The sequence below is a fragment of the Melopsittacus undulatus genome, chromosome 7 (assembly GCF_012275295.1).
Source record: "Melopsittacus undulatus isolate bMelUnd1 chromosome 7, bMelUnd1.mat.Z, whole genome shotgun sequence".
Classification (NCBI taxonomy): domain Eukaryota; kingdom Metazoa; phylum Chordata; class Aves; order Psittaciformes; family Psittaculidae; genus Melopsittacus; species Melopsittacus undulatus.
In genome coordinates, this window is record NC_047533.1 from 9,720,126 (window position 1) to 9,743,454 (window position 23,329).

The following is a 23,329-nucleotide window of genomic DNA, read 5'->3' on the forward strand; positions in this document are numbered from 1 at the left end:
TTCCACATGTGTCCAGAACACCAGAATGCTGTTCAAATATAGTGAGGCTGATTGTTCAACATCACGTGTTAGTGTCGGTATCTCCAAACCATTGAACTGTTTGTGTATGAGCTGTTTTCCTGGATGTTCTAGTATTGTGATTCCTGAAATAAAAGCAAAACACTGCCGCCTATCTCAACCACATGTACTACTGTCTAATGTGATTTTTTTACCATGTCTATCATGGTAGCCAGGATAAATAAAAGAAAAATTGTAATTTAAAAAAAAAACAAAACACCTGCAATTTGTTAAAGGAGAAGATATGTATTTCATGCTGTAAGATCTTTACCAGTGCCAGATTGTCAGATCCAGGAAAAAGTGCCCTTGCTCTGTTGTATTTGCTCAGTTGATACCTTATCTCATGGTCTGTTTTCTACATAAGTTTCCGTGTGAAAAGGCAGTTGTCAGCATGGGCTTGTTTTCATCAACACGTTTACTGTGGTAACACTATGAATGTGAATGAAGAGCAGTCAATAGGAGCTGCAGCTTGTCATCAGCAGCCTTATCATGCATATTTAGTTTTATACTATTGCCAGAGGTAACTAGCCAGACTTCCCTCTCCTTGAGAGAACCTTTACCTTGACATTAGTTGGATTTGGGGGTTATGGAGGTTTTTTAATATAAAATACTTTTCAACAGTGAGCTGCTTATATTTCCAATGCTTTGTCCTCTTTATGCAAAGGTTTTCACTGTCATTTGATGTCAGGAGTTGAAGGGCTAAGCACCTACTGACTATACAAACCAGTTTCAAATTATAAGTGACTAACAATGATATAACTATGCTGTGACATATTGCAGATTGTGACATTATTGCAGGTCAAACTACATGGGCCAGCAGTCTCATAAAGTCTCTTGGATTACTGCATAGTACCAATTACCTGCTGAATTGTTTGTGGACATGGGGAAATGCTTAAGTGTGAATGCTGGATGGAGCAAAAAATAGTCTCAGTGTCTTTGTCCATCCTGTTACTAAAAACATTAGAGCAGGAGATAACCTATACCTAGGTAGTCTGTGGTCACGTTCATGATGTTCAAATCTGTCTTGCAGACAAAGTAAAAGCGTGTTCTTTCTTTCTTTCTTTCTCTTGGAGGTTGAGATGGATTAATCATCATCCACTAAATTCTATGTAACCTTTTAGGTATTCACTGTTATTCCACTGAGGCTATGATTTTATTTTTCTTTGTGGTAACGACGGCTTTACAAAAACACCAGTTCTGTAACCCTGCCTGCTTTTCCTTGCTCCTTGCCAGTTTTACATCACTTTATTTTTGCCAGTGCAGCTGTTTGTGAGACTGCTGTTTGAACAGGATCAGTGACACGGTACTTGCAGAACCACAGATCAGTAAATCTGAACTGAGAGAATATGCCGATAAGGTACTTGTTGAGGAAATTATGTTGGCCCTGCATTCTCTTCCAGGCACCCCAAGTCATAGTTAATGCTGCCAGTACAATTCTGAAAGAAGAGGAGAAGGAAGAGGATTGTGCCCTGCCATTTCTGTGGTGAGTCAGCAGCCCTTGGGGGACTGGTACCTGTTTTCATCTAAAGCTCCAAGATAGGTTTGCAAAGACTGATTTGGTTGGTGGCTTGTTCAATCTTTGATAAGAGCTTATGCTCTTTTTAATGTGCTTATATTTATTTCCAACTGTGGAGTGGCTGTACAGGCATTGTCACACAGTGTACGCAGCATTCCAGCTATGCTGTCATCTTTCTTCATGTATCATTTGCTAAATAAAAAATTCATGATGGCCCATATGTTCCAGAGAAAACTCTCTGCAAGCTTCAGCATAAAATAATTTGGGAAAATGCTTTCTTTACCTTAAAAGCTCAACTTTTGTTACACATTTGTAATTAAATAGAGGGTTTGCTCAAAGTTGAGCTGCAAAGTTGAATATCAGTACTGTAGATAGGTTTACTTTCAGAGGAATGTCTCAAATAGTTCATCTTTTATTAACATGCTAATAAAGTTAACTGGCAAGAGCACTGTTACTAATGCTGACTATTTGCTAGGAACATGAGCAGTGGGGTGGTTCTTTCATGGCTTACGTTGGCCTGAATACCCAAAGACCGTGTGACCTTCCCTTCTTTTGTCCATCCTGCATGCAATAACCAAGTTCATATTAAGTCATTACTATGCATTTATTTTCTTGCAAGTCACAGACTCACGAGGAAGGGACCTCTCCAGTCCAAGCCCCCTGCCAACTCAGGGCCACCTAGCGCAGGTTACAGAGGTGTTCAGGAGGGTTTTGAATGTCTTCAGACTAGGAGATTCCAGTCTCTTACAGTAGCCTGTTCCAGTGCTCTGCCACCTTCAACATAAAGAAGTTCTTCCTCATCTTGAGACAAGATTTCTTGTGTTTCAGTTTACGGCCAGTGCTTCTCATCCTGTCACTGGGTACCACGGAAAAGAATCTGGCACCTCCCCATTTCCATTACTGGAGCCAATTTCGAATGTTTGTGATACAAGTTGAAGTGCCCGTTCCCACCAGCTATCATTTAAACCATGTACTGACAACTACGCATAGTAAAATTGGTGGCTGTAGTTGGAAAGTTCACAATGCTATTGGTCTGGTTTTAGTTAAGTCTTTTGTAGTGGGACCAAGGGTGTAAATACTTCAGTGTCCGGTGAGTACTGTGTTCAATACGTGCTGTAGGACTGCACAACGTGTCTGCCCGGGATCGCGATGGCAGAGCCAGTACCCCCGCCAAGGTGAGTGTCCGGCTTCCGCTGCTCCCCGAGCCAGCCCCAGCAGCGCCTCTGGCAGACCGCGGGGCTGCAGACCCTGTACCGGCGGCTGCCCCTGCCACCTGCTCCCAAGGGGAGGAGCGGGGCTGCCCGGGTCCCCTTCCCGGCTGACACCGCGCTGCGGGCCCGGGCGGAGCAGGGGTCTTCTCCCTTGCTGCCGGCCGGCGGCCTCTAGGACCCAGCGTCCTTCAGCCTCATGCACGGCGCTGCCGCTTTCGGGAGGGGGCGGATCCCTCTTTCTGATTGGCCATCAAATCTGTCACTCTCCTTGATGCTCCGCCCCTTATCTCGTCCGTGTGCCCGCGTGTGTAAGTACGTCGGCTCGCGCGCGACGGGAGGCCGGGGGTGCGGTACGCGCATGCGCGCCTCCAGTCCAGGGTGGGAACCATTCTCCGGGGTGGGAGGGGCATCCCTGGAAGGGGCGGGGGCGGAACAGCGGCGTGGGGGCTGATGGGACGGGCTAAAGATGGCGGCGGGGTGGCTGAGGAGCGATTGCAGGCTCTTACGGTGTTTCCCTCATTCATTGCGGCAGTGACCGGCGGCGCGGCCTGAGCCAGCTCCGGCGCCTCGGCTGGCACAGGCGGGACAGGGCAAGGCCGGGACGAGCAGGAGAGGAGGAAGAGCCGAGCCCTGTGAGGAAGAAGGCGGGCGCCGCCGGGCGACTGTGAGAGGGCGGGGAGGAGCGGCGGGTCGGTGCTGCCGGCGCGGGCGGAGCGGACATGGCCACCATGGAGAAGCTGATGAAGGCCTTCGAGTCGTTGCGCTCCTTCCAGCAGCAGCAGGGTCCGGCTGCCATCCCTGAGGAGCAGCTCCAGAGACCGTGAGTGACCCACGCCTGGGGATCGGGAGGGCTCCTGAAACCTTCCAGTGGTGCCCTATCCTGCTCTGCTCTGCTCTGCCCTGCCCCGGAGAGGCCGCTCCTCCAGGCCGCTGGAGAGCTGGCAACCGGAGAGGCGGCCTGCCGGCCGGGCCGGGAGTTCACCTGGGAGTGCTTCCCTGTCCTTGACAGGAAACTGTTCCTGTGGACGGGTCTGGGAGAGCTGCTTGCTCTCTACGTAAGTTTAGTCTAGGAGTAACTTTGTGGGCAAGCACGTACAGAAACGCAGCCGTATGGGTAGTAAACAGGAGGTACAGTAATGCTGTATGGGTGTCACAGGCTAGTTCTGGGAAGGAAGGCTTTCCTTTCAGCTAATACTCTGCTGAAAAAAAGGCACCTCTGCTTTCCTCTTCCAAGCCTATCTTAAAGCATTAAGCCTTACAAAGGTAAAGTTTGAGCTCTGATGCATCTGGGGGGAATTGACGCAGATGTCTGTTTATGACAAACTTCATTTAAAGTCTAATAAGTTGTTGTGTAGAGGTTTAAAGAGGAATTAGTGTGTTGATTTCTTAAGCAGTATGGACAAACAGATCAACTTAATGAGGGATTCAGGTTTCCCCTCGGTAGGAGTTGCTGGAGGACAAGGAGCTGTTCAGGACCACAGTGCTGCCCTGGCATTTACATCCCCTAAAAATAACTTCTGTCGAGCAGGTGAACAGACACTAAGATTTTTACAGGATAAATACATGAGTCATACTGTTGCTTTTCCTCTGGCTGTTGGGGAGACAGGAGAAGCAGAAGGGTTGAGGACCAGGTAACTTCTAAATTGGCAGTTTCATAGTGTTTTGGCAGAGGATGCTGAGCAGTAGAGCTGGGCTCATGGCCACCTGCTCCCACAGTTGATTCTGCTACAGATGCCAACTAAATTGTGATTGTTGATACTGTTTGGAGAGTGTTGTCTCAAGCAGTCTCAGTGCATGTTTTTAGGGCATAATAGATGGAAAAAAAAGTCATCTTATGAGCTAATTGTTTTTAGATGCCTTGTTGGTCTGCAGGGACTAATTGCTCTGTTACATGAAGTGTTTCTGTGCTAGTATTTTGGGTGATATGACAGGGCTTTGAGCAGTCTGGCCTAGTGTGAGGTGTCCTTGCCTGTGGCAGGAGATTGGAACTAAATGATCTTAAAGTCCTTTCCAGCCCAAACCATTCCATGATTCTGTCTATTTCCAGTATTTGCTATATGGAATTAAAAAAAAAAAAAACAAACCTGTCTAGAAAGTTGTTGCTGAGATAAATCATGTTTTTTTTTCAAGAGGAAGTCCTGACAATTACTTGTCATGCTTGCTGAGGGATGTCAGGCTTGGTTTGGGGGTTTGAATTTAAGCCTGCTCTACTCAAAACATTAAAAATTTAGGGTTGTAGTTGTCCTTATTGACTTTGCTTCATATTTAAAAATAGGCTGTTTATTTTCAGAAAGCTGATGGTGCATGCCCCCAGGAGCTGTACAAATTCAGTAACAGCACTAAGCCTCATAAAAGCCTGTGAGAGGATATTGTGGCAGTTCTTGCTGAACTTTCCCCAACTTTTAGTGAAATACCAGGTGACATCTTGAGCATAATTCACAATACTGTCTGCTTCTGATTGAAATGGACTGGAAAGGAAAATTGTTGCTGTGTCTTCTGTGTGTTTGGGAGAGGTGTTAACCTTCTTTATGGCTCTGTACTGTTGGAGTAGGCAAAAATGGCCTTTTAAGTATTTTTGGTAGAAAATGAGTGTTCTGTATCTGGTTAGTGAATAAGTCCTACCAAGGATTGTTTGTCTCCTGCTATGAAATCTTTTGTGATCACAGAGATTGGGGTAGAGAAAACGCTTCATTGTAACACAGTTCTGAACTCCTGCTAAAGCTGTTATCCTGTCTTTACTCTTCTAAATCAAAATATTAATTGAATTCAAGTTTTTACCAAGAAGGTAAGAGCTTTTTCTATTCTGAGAGATTTTAATCAGCAATAATCACAGTCAGACCTCAGTTTCTGGCCCTCTTATCTCTTGCTGTTTTTTTTCTTTGATGAAAACTGAGGTTGAGCTATCTGTCGTCATATTTCTTCTATACCCTTCTGCCAAGGCACCTTATTTTCTTCCATTTATATTTTTAGTCTTTTCAGACTCTTAAAGTTTGGTTCTGGTCGGACATTTTGGATTACAAAGCTCCCACTAACTTAAAATTGGATTAGTATGATGTCAAAATTCAGAGTTTACTTAATGAAACTAAAAAGCAGATGGACCATCACACATCATTCTATATGTTATGTTTTATTCATTTTGCCTCTTAGCAGTGGGCTAAGAGAATGACTTGCTGAAGTTTCTTCTGGATAAATTATTTAGCTTTGACTGGATTAATCCAAAGGTGGATTTGTCACCTTTTCTCTTGTCAACTTGTTCTAATAGTCTATTACTCTAATAATTAATTTGGCCCTCTTTTGACTTCTCACGTTTGATTCTAACCATTACATTTACAACAAAAGGTTCTGCAAGAGCCAAAGTGCTCTCCAGCAAGATGCATTTTTCTATACTAATGTTTTTTTCTGATATTTTTTTAATGTTGTCATGAAGCTATGGTTGTAGATTGGTTTCATCAGTGCTATATGTAGAGGTATGATGAAGTTTTTGCTTAACTGAAGACCACATGAACTGCATGCATATTACATATTGACCTGCCTGTCAGTGGTGGTTCATAGGTGGTTTTGGAGTTCATTTCTAGGATGTGTGGTAGACCTGTTAACTTGACTGTCCAGCACTGTCTGTCACTACACATTGCCTGAAGTTATTGTCATCTTTGGGCTGAGTTTGTTGATCCACTCCTGTTTCTTTTTGTTGTTACTATTAATATATATATTATATAATATATAATAGTAATTGCAATATTACTACTATTTTCAGTTTTCCATTACTTTTCTGTAGGTTACTGTCAAGCCATTTGGCTTGGCCCTTTTCCTTTCCTGTTTCATTTTTTGGCTTTGGAGCTTCTGTATTCTTTTTACATATTCTTAACTCCAAGGCCTAATAAAAATTAATGTCTGTGGGTTGCATCCCTTTGTAACCACCTCATCAGGACTTAGGAGTGTGAAACTATATGTTCTTGCTGGTTTTCTTGTTTATTAATATTCTTGGCTAGAGATTGTAGAAGTATGCAGGAGATTTAACTCCTCTGCGTGTTCAGTGAAGCTTTCCTGTAGCTAACTGCTGCTTCCAGTATCTCCTGCCTTCTGTTACTCATCAAACTGAAATGACCTTACACTTGGGGCTTGCTACTTCAGCTCTCTTCTAAGAAATGTGTGATGCTGTTGTTGTCCCATGGGTATGCTCATCAGCAGTTTGCCCAAAGGCTTCATAACACTTCTGAGTAGAGCTTTTCTTTTTTAAATAAAAAATCATGTGTTCTACCTCTAAATACTTTTCTGTGATCCTTTTGCCTCTGTAGGCACAGAAAATGTGTGCACACAATGTACAGTAACTGTTTGCCTTCCACATTTTCTTTCATTTCTTGAAAGGCTGTTCCTTTGGGAAGCTGAATAACAAAATGGCAGATGAAAGATTGGTTTCATGTTTGTTATTCTTTCCCTTTGGATATTAACTCATAGTCCTACTTCTGGTTTCTGTTAGTTTAAATTGTAACTTGTTACCTACATGCAATCCTTGCAATTTTTCACATTAATTTTCTCTAGTCAGGCCTTTTTAAAGTTACTTTTTTCAGTGAGGTGACAGATTCAGCATTAGATGAGCTCTTTATTTACAGAAATCTGCCAGAGAGATTGATCTGTGCTACTCTGTGTGCTACTGAACACTGCTGCCATCTTGCTTGGGGCTATGCTATGGGTAGATAATAAAGAATGCTAGCTTGAAAGGAGTTGCATTCAGCAGTATTTTTAATGTGTTTTATGTCTGAAGTCGTGAGCTTAATAGCAAGTTTTGATGTGTCTGTTCTGTTATTGGGGTGAATGTGGACTGAAAATTATGCTCAAAAGAGATGTGGGCAATGCTAGATAAAATTATCATATACATTGTAATTATTCAGTTTTTTAGGTGCCTTTTCACATCAACAGTACTCAAGTTGCACTTAGGAAGTTGAACATTTTAGGAAGTATTTGCTGTTTTGTTAGAGGTGATCTGAAAGTACTGTTAAAGACTCTCTGGTGCTTTTTCAAGATAGAGAGAAGGATATTTGTATTTGATCTAATTCAGATTGGCTACTTGCATTGTGTCAGTTGCTTATGAACACAAGCCAAAGAAGAGATCCTCTTTGGGGAGCACTGATGCTTACTTAAAGTACTGCCAGATTATGATGGAAGAAATGGTTTTGTTCAGAACTATTCCTTAAACTTCTAAAAAGGGAAAGAATTTCTGGAGTGATACGAGAGGATCCCTGGGAGAAAAACTGAAGTTTAGGAGGAAACACTTTTCAATCCCCCACTTCCAACTTGAAGGAAGAAAAGCTTAAGTCTTCAAAACATTGAGTACCTTTATTTAATGTGCTTATTGGCTACTTGCTTTGGGTCCTTAATGTTGTTAATGTAACTCGAGGCTGTTCACATAAGTTCTCCAACTTCTAGTTCAGAAACACTGTTTTTTCTTTTGAAGGTTTTACCATTTTTCAAGACAGAAAATTAAATGCTAATAATACAGATGATCCGTTTTCACTTGGAAAACAAAAGAGAAGGTTGTCAGTGAATGTGAGTGAAGGAGCAGGTACCTCCATGTTGTGAAACAGACTCAGGAGAGGTGCCTTTGGATGTGCAGTGTAGGACCTGTATTACTACTGGTTAATTATTTAAAAGCAACATCTGCTTTCCTAGAGGCGATTTAGTGTCAGTAAAGTTGAGAGTAGGAGACGCTGCATACACTGAAATATAATTGCAATGTCATACTTGTGAATCTATTTTTTTTTTACAGTTCCTTTGTTGGGGTTGGAGCAGAAAAGAAGCTTCTGTTCTAGACATGGCTGTAAAGGGTTGTAGGAGCTTATACTATATTGAAGTGAATGTTAAATTTTGCTTAGTAGGAGCTTTTCATATTGTGCTCTGCATTGCTTGTAGATATACATTCTTCTGTGAATTTTATTCTCTTCATTTTATGCTCATTTGCTACAAGTTGACTGAGCTTGACCTTTGCTGGACTATACCAAGTGTTACTACAGGAATATTATTCTTGATGGATATACACTGTGCCAAGAGCTTTGCTACTTTTATAATTACAAAACTACATGGAGGAGTGTGGCATATGATAGAATTGCAGTTCAGATACAAAATGGTTGAGTTAGTAGAACTCCTGAAGTTTCAAGAACTTGCCAGACCAAAAAACAAAGCCTCAGGTGTTATGTGTGAGGAAGGTCATCTTAAAATTGGTATTTTTAACTTCAAGAGTTGTTCTCATGCTTATTTTCCCAAACCTTTTTCTTTCTATTTGTTTATTTTAGCTTTGTTCTAAGTGCTTCTCTTTTTCCTTCCTCTTTTGTGAGCTCCATTCTTCAGTTTTGTCTCCCAAGTGTTTTTTCACTCAAAGTTACAGAATTGATACAGTATTCCCTGTTCATTCTTTCCCCACGTTGTATCCTTCCCTTTGTTTGTGTGCCTGCATGCTCTCAGCAGCAGTTAGTATATGAAGTGCTGGGACTATGCTTAGTTGGTATAGGACTGTTTATATAATGACCAGAAGAGTGCATGTTATTCTTGTATAACCATTAGACACTACTCTAGCAAGAATGTTTAACTGGTCTCTGCTCACTGTTCAAGTCTGATCTGAGACTCATTATCATTGTGTTCTTTTAGAAAGAAAGAACTTTCAACTACCAAGAAAGATCGAGTAAATCATTGCCTAACAATATGTGAAAACATAGTTGCTCAGTCTTTAAGGTAAGACAATATCTTAATTGCATCAATACAAATAGATGCTTTGAAGTGTTAATTATTTGGGGACTTCCTGGTAATTGCTGATTTAAAATGTTCAGCTTCTATTTAAAACTGGAATAGCACAATTTCTTTTTACCAACCCAAAGTAATTTTGTTTGAGCATTGGTATTCTTCTACCTCAGCCATACTAAGGCACAGAGGTCAGGTATCTTGGCAGATTGTGTAGGAAAGAGCAGGTAAATGATCTCCCAATTCCTGATGAAGTGCTTCAATCCAATTAAAGTCTTCTCTGTGTAATTACATGTAATGTATGTATAGTTGGATTATGATCCCCCTCAAAAATAGCATTTGTATTCTCTTTTTCATAATGCACATTGTAATTTTTCTAATGTTTTGCTTATTTAGAAATTCTCCAGAATTTCAGAAGCTGCTGGGGATTGCTATGGAACTCTTTCTGCTCTGCAGTGAGGATGCGGAATCTGATGTCCGGATGGTTGCTGATGAATGCCTTAATAAAGTTATTAAAGTGAGAACTTCTATATACTGTGCTACCGGGTTTTGTCTCTTCTTGATGCAGTGTCCTGTGTGAATTCAGCCTGATGTTCTTATAGTTGCTGCTCTCACTGTTAACAGTATCTCATAATGCAAGAGGTTAAGCAAGCTTTTCTATTAAATTCTATATGCACTCTTAGGAGTGCTTTTTATATCGAGACTAAGCTATTTTAACTTGTCTCCTGCCATTTATCACTCTTTGCTTCAGTTGTTCATTAATTTTATTCTCTTCTAGTTAACCAGAACAAGCGTGTGGGCTTGTCTAATGTCATCTTGGTTTATGGGAGGAATACTCTAGTAATGTTCTGTAAACATAAAGATACTTAACAGGAAAGGTACAAGTATTATTAAAAAGCTAGCTAAAGAATGTAGTGGCTTTTCATTCCAAACTAGTAGTTTGCTGTAATTCAGGTAGTATGATTTGCTTAGCTTTGGAGGGGAGGAGCTTTTAGGCAACAATGAGGATAAATACAGTATTCTGGAGATTGTTCATTACCCTACTGTGATCCAGAATGAAAGGGTTGTTGGAGAACAGTAGGTGGACATTCATATGAGGTCAGGCAAGGTCTAAATCATGATTCAGAGTCTCTTAAAATGAACCTTCTGAGTCACTGTTGTAAGCTGCTACTTCCAAAACGGGTTTACCTTCACCTACCTTTTTTTTTTTTTTTTTCCCTTTTCCTGTTTTCTGCAATACTTGACCTGCAGGATGAATCTAGTTGATGCAAAGTCAAAGTGCTTTAGAAAAATGCAAATAATGTTCCTTAGCATGAAGGGGTGTGCAGAAGCAAGCAAAAAAAATTGGGTTTTCTTTGTGTTTTTTTTTTCTGTAGGGATTTCTCTCAGTTAAGTTTTGTCTGTAGCTTTCTGAATGAATTAAGTTTGGGGAGTTGAGCTTGTAGCGGAAAGTTGTATGGAGAAAGCTTCCTGGTAATGAAGTATATTCTACAAAGATGGGGAATAAGGAAGTGCAAGTGTTTCTTGCCTGTTTGTTTGTTTGTTTTGCCGTGTAGCACTTTGACCTATTCATTCTGATTAAATGTTTTCCCATTTGCGTAAGTTTAGCATAAGTTGTTAAGCTTGCCAGTTGGTCCCAGCTATGAAACTGGTAGTAGTTACGATATTCCAACCACATACATGTTAACAAAAGCTGGTCATAGTTTGTATTCTGTTTCTATGTTTTATGCTGTGTGGAAGCAACCTTGTCTTTAGGCAGATGCTCTGCAGAGACAAAAAGATACACAGTTTTATTTTTGGTCCTGCAAGTAGCAGCAGTGCTGCTTACGATGAGTCGAACAGAGGCGTCAGGCTCCTAAACTTGCATGTTAGTCAATGTTCAGCTTTTTTAGTACCTCAGGCATTTTAGAGACTAATTCTGTTGCCAAAAAGTTACTTTATGTTTTCTCTTTAAATATAAGAATATACGTGTAAGCATTACTTGTGCAACTGTATGTCTGTCTGGAGTTTATGCTCATTAAGATAATAAAAATGCAAACACTCGTATAGGCAAGGCTGTAAACTGAAATAGAAAGTAAGTTTAGATAAGCACTCTGTAGGTCATCTTTAAGTATCATTTACCCATCAGAACCTGACAGACAGCATAAATGGCTCAAAGTTTAACTAGCTTTCATGAAAAAAAGAGGCTTATAAAAGGTAGAAGGAAGGACAGGTGGCCTGGGATGAATACAGAGATGTTGTCTGGGTAGTTAGGGACCAAGTTAGGAAAGCTAAGGCCCAATTGGAGCTAAACTTGGCAAGGGATGTTAAAGATAATAGGAAGGGATTTTATAGGTATGTAGCGGCTAAAAAACAGACTAAGGACAATGTAGGCCCCCTCCGGAAACTTTCGGGAGAACTGGCTACACAGGACTTGGAGAAGGCTGAGGTTCTGAATGGCTTCTTTGCCTTGGTCTTCACTGGCAAAGGCTCTGACGGCAGCACCCAAGTCTTTGAAGGTGGACACAGGGACTGTGAAAATGTAGATCTTGGGCCCACTGTAGGAGAGGATCTGGTTCGAGACCATCTTTAGAACCTGAATGTACACAAGTCCATGGGACCTGATGAAATCCATCCGCGGGTACTGAAGGAGCTGGCGAATGAAGTTGCTAAGCCACTGGCCATCATATTTGAAAAATCATGGCAGTCAGGTGAAGTTCCTGATGACTGGAAAAAGGGAAATATAACCCCCGTTTTCAAGGAGGGGAAAATGGATGACCCAGGGAATTACAGACCAGTCAGTCTCACCTCTGTGCCTGGCAAAATCTGGGAGCAGATTCTCTTGGAAGGCATGCTAGGGCACATGAAAAACAACAAGGTGCTTGGTGACAGCCAGCATGGCTTTACTAGGGGAAAATCCTGCCTGACCAATTTGGTGGCCTTCTATGACGGGGCTACAGAACTGATGGACAGGGGTGCAGCAGTTGTCGTCATCTACCTGGACTTGTGCAAAGCGTTCAACACTGTCCCACATGACATCCTTGTCTCTAAACTGGAGAGACATCAATTTGATAGGTGGACCACTCTGTGGATACAGAACTGGCTGGATGGGTGCACTCAAAGAGTTGTGGTCAACGGTTCGATGTCCGGCTGGAGACCAGTAATGAGTGGTGTCCCGCAGGGATCGGTGTTGGGACCGGTCTTGTTTAATATCTTTGTCGCTGACATGGACAATGAGATTGAGTGTGCCCTCAGCAAGTTTGCCGATGACACCAAGCTGTGTGGTTCTGTTGATATGCTGGAGGGAAGGAATGCCATCCAGAGGGACCTTGACACGCTTGTGAGGTGGGCTGATGCCAACCTCATGAAGTTTAACCATGCCAAGTGCAAGGTCCTACACCTGTGTTGGAGCAATCCCAGGCACAGCTACAGGTTGGGCAAAAAGGAAATTCATGATAGTCCTGTGGAGAAGGACTTGGGGGTGTTAGTCAATGAGAAAATGAACATGAGCCAGCTTCAGTGTGCACTCACAGCCCAGAAAGCCAACCGTATTCTGGGCTGCATCAAAAGGAGCGTGACCAGCAGGTCGAAGGAGGTGATCCTGCCCCTCTACTCTGCTCTCGTGAGACCTCACTTGGAGTATTGTGTGCAGTTCTGGTGTCGTCAACATAAAAAGGGCATGGTACTGTTAGAAGATGTCCAGAGGAGGCCACGAGGATGATCAGGGGACTGGAGCACCTCCCATATGAAGACAGGCTGAGAAAGTTGGGGCTGTTGAGCCTGGAGAAGAGAAGGCTGCGTGGAGACCTCAGAGCAGCCTTCCAGTATCTGATGGGGGCCTATAGGGATGCTGGGAAGAGACTCTTCATTAGGGACTGTAGTGAAAGGACAAGGGGTAATGGGTTGAAACTTAAACAGGGGAAGTTTACATTGGATATAAGGATCAAGTTCTTTACTGTTAGAGTGGTGAGGTACTGGAATGGGTTGCCCAGGGAGGTAGTGAATGCTCCATCCCTGGCAGTGTTCAAGGCCAGGTTGGATGAAGCCTTGGGTGACATGGTTTAGTGTGAAGTGTCCCTGCCCATGGAAGGGGGTTTGGAACTAGATGATCTTGAGGTCCTTTCCAATCCTAACTATTCTATGATTCTAAGATAACTTTATTTAAAAGAAAAAATACCAAATTGGGAATTTACCAAGTTTCTGCAGTTAAGGTGTTACCCAAACTGTCTTGTTTCTGAAGCTGAGTTATAGTGTTGTTATATTCTACGTGATAATGATACTGGTGGGACTGTTCACACAGATTGGAGTACAGTTGGTCTCAGTAAATGGGTTTTATTATTTGTAGTAATTTAGAGTTGCCATTCCAGTTGGAAAACATTACAAGCATAGTCTTTTTAGATTCTAGTCTTCTAAAAATATAGGTATACACTAGTAAAAAGAGTTGGTCCAGTTGGGTGTGTTATAAGGACAACTTACCCTTGAAGTCAAATAGTAGCTTGAGCCTTTCTGTATCACTCCATATTCTTGCATACAAGTGCAGTGAACTCATAAAGTCACTAAGTTTTGTGAAGTGAGATTTACGTACTGTCATTTCAGCACTTGCACTTAATAGTAGGGTGCTTGTGACAACATAAAACTATAAAACAGGTAAGACTTTTCTGGGGATGGTTATACCATTTTATTGTAATGACTGGTATAACTGAGGGGAGTACAGTTTTAGGCTATGAGAACTATGGTCTGGAGGAGCCACAGGAATTTACTGACCATGGTGAAACAGTTGTAGCCTGCACATTAGTGTGCGCCATATAAGATTCTGTAGTCATTGTAAGTAAGCCTGCGTAGTAGATGTGATCTTAATGGTTGGTTGTCAAGAAGGCAGATGAGAAATTAAAAAAAATATTGGGCAAGGAATAAAGAATGAAATACTGAACACTATAGCACTGTGTTAGTCCCCAGTGTAGGTACTTGCACATTGTATGAAGCTCTCCTTTTTTTCTTAGGAAGTGTTGATGGAAATGCTCATAAATAGTAGTTTATGTTAGGAAGAATATAGAAGAGAGAGAGTAATCATAGCATACAAAATACTTCATAGGAAGGGATTACATGTAGCAGAACTATTTTTGTATTTTTTTTTCTTCTCTGCTGCTTTAAAGATGGAGGGAGAATTATCGAGTTGAAGTGAACAGAAAATTACTACTTCTCAGCACCTACTTTCATGTCACAAACCCTACGTCTTACCCAGACTGCAGGTTCAAACTACAGTGTATGCTCTTTCGCAGTATGCTTGATTAAATCCTGGGATTCAATACTTCTGGTGTCCAGAACACCCTGTGGTAATACATGGAGGCAGAAAATAGGCTCATTCAAGAAAGAAGGGTTTTTCAAGGGCTGTTAAAGGTAACAGTACAAATACAGCCTCAGTTTGAGAAATAGTAGGAGGCTACTTGATGGTGGGGATGTATAGCAGGGAATACCTCTTGCTGTTTGTGAATACTATTTTTGTGCTTTAATATTCTATTCATGAGTATCTATTCCTGGAGACTGCCAGAAAGCGCATTAGGTTGGCTCTGCTTGTAGTCTGATCCCATATGGCCTTTTTTAGGTAGAATGGATAAAGCAGTTAATATTAACTGCAAATAATTGTTAGAGTTTGTGGAATTTGTCTGTGTTTCTCTTTAATGTTTGTGTGAAAGATAAAGGCATCTTTCTTAAATATTTAGCACTTTTCTGCTTATACATCCAAAAAATACAGGGGTAGTTAGATGGTTCTGTGCTTTTTTGGTGGGTTTTTTTTTCTGGAAGTTTTTTATTGCAAATGTAACATTGTTCCTGTAAAGTACCTTCCATCTGGTAACAGTATGTTCTGTATGCATTTTATTGCAGGCTTTGATGGATTCCAATCTTCCTAGGTTACAATTAGAACTGTATAAAGAGATTAAAAAGGTGAGTTTCTTTCCTGTCCTTCTGAAGTATGGTATTTAGTAGGTGGTTTAGTATATTGGAATGTGTGAATAAATCATGCATGTCTTTTAAGATAAAGGTCAGAGCTTCACTTTGGAAGGATTTGTGACTGTTTAAGGTATTAATTTACCTAGCTCCTCGCTATTGGCCTCATTGTTTAGATTTAACCACTCCTGAAAGCTTATCTGGCAGAAAATGTGTGAGCATTTGGTGTGAGCAGCAGTCTGAGTCAACCTTCATGATTTTGCACTCAATAAGGCATATTCATGATGTTTGCTCCACTGATTGAGCTGGAAAGAATAACTTCAAGGTAAAGGGTGGTGAAAAGTAGGCAGAGGACAGTGACATTCTTCATTTGACATAACTTCTTGGAAGAATCATTTGATCAAGACCTGAAGTGACCTGATAGAAGTTTTAACTACTTTGTGAATGTGTGATGTGTCCTTACAGCTCTTGTAAGAATCACAGGTAAAAACACGGGAGCATGGCTTTTTGCATCAAAAGTCTCAATTTAGTTTTGTCCATGGGAAGAATTTTAGTTAACAGCTTTTTTGACATATATGACTACAAAAGACAAGTGCTGTGTTCAGGACAGTATTGCTGAAATCATGTCTCTTGCATCCTTAAACATATAGCAAGGCACTTGTGTAAAGAGAAAATATTTGTATTGTCAGGCAGTAATGCTGTTGCTTTTTGTATGTATTTCTTTGGGAATGAGAGAACTCTAGAAAATCAAATAACAGAATCAATGGGGTAGCTTTTCTTCTGTTAGATGTGGACTACTTGTATGTCCTGCGTGATTATCTTTATTGTTTTACCTCAGTATTATGCAAGATGTCTGAGGTTATAGGAACAGTCATCTAGCTAATTAAAAAACAACCAAGTTGTTTTACACAAAACTTGCTCTAAAGTTTATGCATGCCATTACCAGGTGCAGGAGGAAATACTTGGTTGTTCAGATGGAATGTGCTTCATCTGTTGCTCTCAGGTTCATGGCAGAGGCAAGAGAAATAGCAGGCATAACAGAAGCACCCAGCAGACTGAATCTTATTTGTGCATCACTTGGATCACTTTAGGAGCCATGCCAGAATCTGTTGTTTGGCTGTTAACCTGAAAAATGCACATTTTGTAATTCAGATGCAAGATTTTGCTTGTCATGCTAAGAAGGCCATGAGCCTTTGATATACCAACTAAAGGAAATAAGAAAGAAATGACAGTTTCTAACCTTCTCAGCTCTTCAGAGGGACTTAAATTTGAGAGGCATTTTGGTTAGGTTCCAACTCCATTAGGTGTGCAGTTTCTCATAGACATCTTTTTTGACTTCCATAGTTTTTTTCTGTACTTCCAGCAATACAAAAGGGCTGTGCTATATCCTTAGTCATTAGGTCTGAAGGTGTTGGGTTTAAGTCAGATACTCAACTAAAGGTGTCAGTACGACAAGCACATACTAAACTTGAGGATACAAGCCATTACAAAAAGATACAGGTCAGTATGTGGGATTCTTTTCTTTGGTGTGCTCAGGAGCTGAGCGTTGTTTATTTGCATATCTCCACTGCTGTCAATTTGGTGCTGCATTTAGATCTCCGCAAGTGTTCGAGTGATTTTTAGACTCTGATATCATCAGTTTTTCTTTGTTGGTTGATGTTTTTCTCTGTGGTATTTTAAGCTGATTTCAGCAGAGTGGAGATTTCAGACATTTCCTTTTCTTTCTTCATGTCCTTATTACTCATTTTGGGTCACTTGGAAAATTCCTAATACCAGCTAGAAAAAAAAAGCCAGTCATAGAGTGGACTTGCCTTCCTTTAGGCTAAAGGAAAAGTATTGCTTCCAGACAGCTTATATTTTATCTTTTTAAGTAAATTGTATAAAACTGTGTACTATTGTATATTATAGGTATTCTTTAGGAAATGGTTTTGCTTGATGAAATGTAACAATTACATACTCTGTCTAGAATGGTGCTTCCAGAAGTCTACGTGCTGCACTGTGGAGGTTTGCTGAGCTTGCCCATCTAGTTCGGCCTCAAAAGTGCAGGTAAACACAGTAACAAGAGGTTATTGTTCTGAAGTTTTAAATGTGTAATTGGGAGGTTGGAAGAATTCCTGTCACATTCTTCCCTCTGATTTTGCTGTATTTCATTAGCTGATTTTCTTTTAGCAGAGTTTTAGTTACATTGTACATGATTCTGGGGGAAGAGAGGGGAAAAACTTGTGAAGACAATGACTTGTATTTTTTTCAGTGTATTCTTTAGTTCTGCCTTAATGTCTGCAAATTGTATTCAGAAGACTATTGTGTTGGGGTTTTTTTCTCCTACATTCTTTGCAGCTAACAGGTACATTTTCTACTAGTTAGTAATACCACAGAATTTGAGTATGAGTTAAAAATGTTAAAATGTTTAAATGGGTACAGTGGTTCTGATCTCAAACTAGTTTTTCTCCTTTGCCTTGCTTAGGCCGTACCTAGTGAACCTGTTGCCCTGTCTAACACGAATAAGTAAGAGACCCGAGGAGTCGGTACAAGAGACACTGGCTGCAGCAATACCAAAAATCATGGCAGCATTTGGCAACTTTGCAAATGACAATGAGATTAAGGTATCTTTCTTTAACCTGTTAGTGTTCCCTGTTTTGTCTCAAAGCACAGTTAGGCAGGCTATCAGCATTATCAGTCAAATGTTACAGAAAGCAGTGTTGTTGCTGCAAGTCTGAATCGAGGCCAAAGTTGCCCTTACTTGATGTGCATTAAATAATGCTTTGAGTGAATGAAGAATACATTTGCTGACTTAATTCACTTTTGTCTTTCTCATGAAAACTCAATGTATCTTTGTTTTTAGGTCTTATTGAAGGCTTTCATAGCTAATCTTAAATCCAGTTCCCCTACTATCCGTCGAACAGCGGCAGGATCAACAGTGAGCATCTGTCAGCATTCACGGAGAACACAGTACTTTTATGCCTGGTTATTGAATGTACTTCTAGGTAAGATTCAGGAAAAAAAGATATTGCTTTAGTTGTAAATAACATGAATTTTTTTTCCATGGAAGGTACTTTTCATATGTGAGAGCTTTTCAGGCAAAGCAAGGATACCAGTTAGACTGCCAATGCTTTCTCTATTTTGTGTTAAGTTAGATGAAGATATGACTAAAGTTATTTATATCCATGTGCTGCAATGCTAATTCGGTAGTGTTGAAAAGAAGCAGACAAAGCTAGGGAAGCAAGTAGCCTGCTGGAAAATGAGGAGGTTGAGGGATGTTCAAGGGCTTGCTCTGGAAGCTGTGAAGACTAGCACTGTTCAGCAGCTTGGTTGTTATGGTAGCAGGTCTTGAGGTGGACAGTGTGACTTTTATTCTCTAGGCAATGAATACTTACCTTGTAGACTTTTTTAAATGTACCACCATGTAGATTCTTTGTTGAAAACCCAACTTAGACCAGAAATAGATTTTTATTACTTTTTTTTTTAATTTGAACTTTTTAAATTTAAAAACATGCAGCTTTGTGTCAGTTATTGCTTCTATATTTCTTCGGCTGGGAAGCTTGCATTGTCTTTGGGGTGTGTTGCAGTTCATGCCTGGGTTGGAGTGGAAACTTTTTTTTCTGTTTTGTTACTGTTGAGAAGTTCTTAACTATGTATTTTGTATATGTATATTGCAAAAGGAGAGGTAAGGAAGGGCAACAGATGATAAAGCATTATTGTCTTAGCCTTGCTTTCTCTAAGAATGTGAAAAATTTAGGTGCCCCATAGTGACTTTCCTCTGTGTGACTTGAAAATGGTGGAATTTTGTGCACACATTGTTCTTAGCTGTCTCAAAGGTGATGTTTTATATGTCCTGGCAATAGTACTGAATTCAGACAGGAGCACTAATAGGAACTCCATTAATGGATTCTGTTTTGTTTTGTTTTTTTTTTTAATACAAGGTTATGTTTTCTTACATAACATATTTATTCTTAATATGTTTAGGGTTTGACTCTGATTATCAGGTAAGTATATGGAGCAAGGGTCCCAGTATTTGAGGGAAGAGGCAAAAATGTGAATGTCATTCATTAGAATAGTAGTGTGTATGTGAGGGCCTTAATTAAACTGCCAGGTGAAGAGAGGAAGCAGGTGAGGAGGGGAGCAAGACAGCCTTGATCATTTGGAGGCAGCATCAGGTACTATAAATAAGAATTCTTCTGTGTGTTTTTATTGAGTGAAAGATGTAGCTAACAGGGAAGGTGAGACAGGATCCTCTGACCATTCTCCTGCATTGCCTAAATGATTGTCAGGAATAGAAAAGAGTGCGTATTTTCAAATGTTTCTGAATTTAGAAAGCATTCTTAAGTTGCTTCTAGGTATTTGGATGTTTTTTGTTTGTAAAAAGCTATTATGGACCACACAAAATAACATTTGTATTGAAACTAGCCACTGTCAATAAGTCATTCAGTTACTTTCTGCCCCCAGGCTTGTTGGTTCCTGTAGAAGATGATCATCCTACTCTTTTAATCCTGGGTGTTCTACTTACACTAAGGTATCTCATACCTTTATTGCAACAACAAGTAAAGGATACCAGCCTGAAAGGCAGTTTTGGTGTAACAAGAAAAGAAACAGAGATTTCGCCTTCACCAGAACAACTCATACAGGTAAAATATGAATAATAATCCTAATCTGAAAACTGCTAATTAAAAGGAAAAGAAATAGATCTTTCATGTATGATACAGCACTAGTTTGAATTCTGAATTACTTTCTCAAATTCCTGTTCATCTTGGTAAGTGATAGTTGGTCTAGAGACTGGAATTACTCATGAGTAAAGAGCAGAAATTCCAGAGAAAATGCAGCAGTACTTGTTAGGTACTCCCAAAGTATCTGAAGAACTTCATAATCATGATGGTGTTCTTTGATGTAATTCCTCCTTCTATAAAAATAAACAGAAACAACAGGCTTCTACCAAAAAGGCAGTTAAATGGCTACAATTAATTTACATTTTCTCCTTGCAAGGGTGTGGTCAAGAGTAGGTATAAGAAATGTCAGTCATTTTTAATACACCACTAAAATTTAATGTGGTGTGTGAGAAGAAATTTAATATGTTGTGTCTTCATAGAGACTTAACTCCAATACTTCATTGGCTTTTAGGTTTATGAACTGACTCTGCATTACACCCAGCATCAGGACCATAATGTTGTGACTGGAGCTTTAGAATTATTGCAACAGCTCTTTAGAACGCCACCACCTGAACTTCTTCATGCCCTGACTGCTTCAGGGGGCATTGCACAGGTCAGTGTATCCAAGGATGAATGTGCCAGCAGGAGCCGCAGTGGGAGCATAGTGGAACTTATAGGTAAGCTATATTTTCTAGTAATTCAAGTAAAAGGAGATAAACATACACCACCAGCTCTGTTTCTCAGTGTTAGCCCAAAGTATGAAGGATAAAATGAAATGTGTGAAGTTCTGCATGACTCTCCCCCCACCCTTCACCGCACAGGTACCGTTAGTTTCTTTCCATCCTTCCTTTAAGTGGGTATACATCCATTGAGTTAAGACAAACTCCAAAGTATTCCGTAGTGTTCATGTTTATGCGTTTTTTTGGTTAAACAGAACAAGTTAACTGTGGTGACAGATTTAATTTTTTCCTCGCAAAATGACTGTTCTCACCAAGCAGCTGACAACTGTGATTCATAAAAAGCTGATCTAATCAGAATTTATATTAACTGAGAGCTTCTTGCTGAATACCAAGCCAGCATGAAATTAAAGCATGACTGAAGTTTACCTGTAACTGCTAAAATCAGCTGTCAGTGTTCTTGTCTGTGAAATGCATGTTATTATAATTCGCTTTTAACTGCTACTGACCTGTTTCAAAAGACTCAATCTCTGATTGGATTTCTGTAAGGACTCCTGTACTGACTTAACAGATCATTCTAATATTGCTGCTATTAGAAGGGAATTCAGTAGCCAAAAGCAATCATAGGAGTGGAATTTGAAGCACACTTTTTAAAAAGCAAACTTTGCACAAGTGGCATAGAAAAATAAGAAGTCATTTGGTGGTGAATGATCTCAAAAACTTGGACTTCAAAAGCAGCAAGTTTGCTGTTTCTTCCCAGCTTTGGGGTTTGGTTTTGTTTTTGTTTTTTCCTTCCCATTCGTGGCTATTAGAATTCCTTCATGATTTCAGCAGCTCTGTCTTTGCCCTGATGTGTTACTTTCTGTGATTTGCAGCTGGAGGGGGGTCTTCATGCAGCCCTGTTCTTGCAAGAAAGCCTAAAGGTGATTATTTTCAAAACCAAATCTTTAATTGCATTCCTTTCTGATTTTATTTTATTTTTTTGGGGAAGGGTCGGGTTTGTTTTCTTCCTCATCCCTACTTCATTGCCTTGCTTTGGTTGTCATTCACAATTGCCTTTGTGTTATCAACTGAGCCTAAATCAGTGTAAATTTTCCTCATGTGATTTATGATATTGCAATCAAGATGTTCTAAAATTATTCAAAGCAGTATGATTATTTTTTTTTGCTGTAGTTCACTGGCAAAATTATGGTGATGAATATTGATGCAATTTTCACTTTTAAAGAGCACATCTAAAAATAACCTCTGAACAGGGCATTCTTCCTTTTGATGGTAATACTTAACATTTAATGTAACTCACAAAATAGTTAACCTTCCTGGTTTGGTTAAGCCTGTTTTTTTTTTTAATTCTTTAATGCATGTGTATGTTTGCATGCTTTGATATAATGCTTTTATTTCGTCTGCTATTCACTCTGACTAATTCTATACTCTGTGTCTTACTGTGGATATTTTAATTTCTTTCAATAGGTAATTAATTTTGCAGGATTTTAAGTAATTGTTCTGAAGTATTCTTTTCCCATTTTGTGTATGAAAGTATTGAATATCTAAGTATACATTTACACTTTGCTTAAAACCAGTCATATCAGTTCTAGAATCACGCTAGGTACAGCTGTATAACAGTTTCATTGCCTGTTTTATGTGAGCAAAATTCTACTGCAGTGGGACTATGTATGAGTATTGGGCAGTTACTGCAAGCATAGTTAGGAGACGTGTACAACACTGAAAAGAAAAACTTGGAGGAAAAATAAGACTAAATAAGAATACACAAACTTTAAAGCCCATTACAGCAAGTAGCTTACACTTTCCAAATACCTCCTGCTGTCTTTACAAAGAATCTCCTACTGCTTAAAGAATATATCATAATGTGAAATAGTGGTTAGAGCTCAATGAAATAGTGCTTATGAATGCAGTGATAATTTCTAGGTTACAAACAATAGTGTGAAGGAAAGGGTGTTTTGAAAGTAGATATTGCTGCAGTATCCAAAGGTGAGACAAAATACAACAGATCACAATAATGGCACATAAAGCTTTGAAATGAAAAATTGTGTATCATCATTTAGGTATTCTGAATCATTAGTAGTCTTCAGTGTAACTTTGAAGTGCTAATAATAATGCAATTTGATATAAGTATGTGTTGAAGCATTAACTTTTTCTTCATTCAGTGGGAAAATGTATGAGTTATCAGCTTCTTTCCTCTCTCAAGATCACTATATGAAGATTTTGTGGTTAAAATAATGGCATAAATGAGTTTGAAAAAATGTGTTCACAATCTTATGCTTTGTACAGGTTGAATTTCAAGTTATGAATTATTCATTTCCTGCTGCTCTGTGTTGTAGAAAGGAGGGGAAAATAAAGCTTATTCCCAGTTCCTATTTGATGCTGTGTTGCAGACTACTATGTATAGAGTATCAGGCTTCTGCTGTTGGCTGTGGGTGAAGCTTCTCTAGCTGTAATACACCTTTGTGTGTACGTGTGTAAAGTGAGGCTTATCTGCAGAAATCTGTGACCCTAACGTAAGAACTTGGATGTTCCATATCTTTTCAGACCTACTGCTTCAGACCAACTTTAGTTTTG

The 23,329-nt window shown here is 39.9% G+C and overlaps 1 protein-coding gene across 1 annotated transcript in view; it reads left to right on the plus strand.

The window, feature by feature from the left end:
• The first annotated feature begins 3,249 nt into the window (after positions 1-3,249).
• Positions 3,250-23,329, plus strand: part of HTT (huntingtin) — a 78,045-nt gene continuing 57,965 nt past the window's right edge. Inside the window, exons 1-10 of the mRNA XM_034064580.1 lie at positions 3,250-3,604; positions 9,424-9,507; positions 9,910-10,030; positions 15,376-15,435; positions 17,405-17,484; positions 17,903-18,041; positions 18,281-18,422; positions 19,882-20,060; positions 20,551-20,755; positions 21,631-21,678. Of these exons, the coding sequence (XP_033920471.1) occupies positions 3,504-3,604; positions 9,424-9,507; positions 9,910-10,030; positions 15,376-15,435; positions 17,405-17,484; positions 17,903-18,041; positions 18,281-18,422; positions 19,882-20,060; positions 20,551-20,755; positions 21,631-21,678 (1,159 nt within the window). The 5' untranslated portion in view covers positions 3,250-3,503. The remainder of the gene's footprint in view (positions 3,605-9,423; positions 9,508-9,909; positions 10,031-15,375; positions 15,436-17,404; positions 17,485-17,902; positions 18,042-18,280; positions 18,423-19,881; positions 20,061-20,550; positions 20,756-21,630; positions 21,679-23,329) is intronic.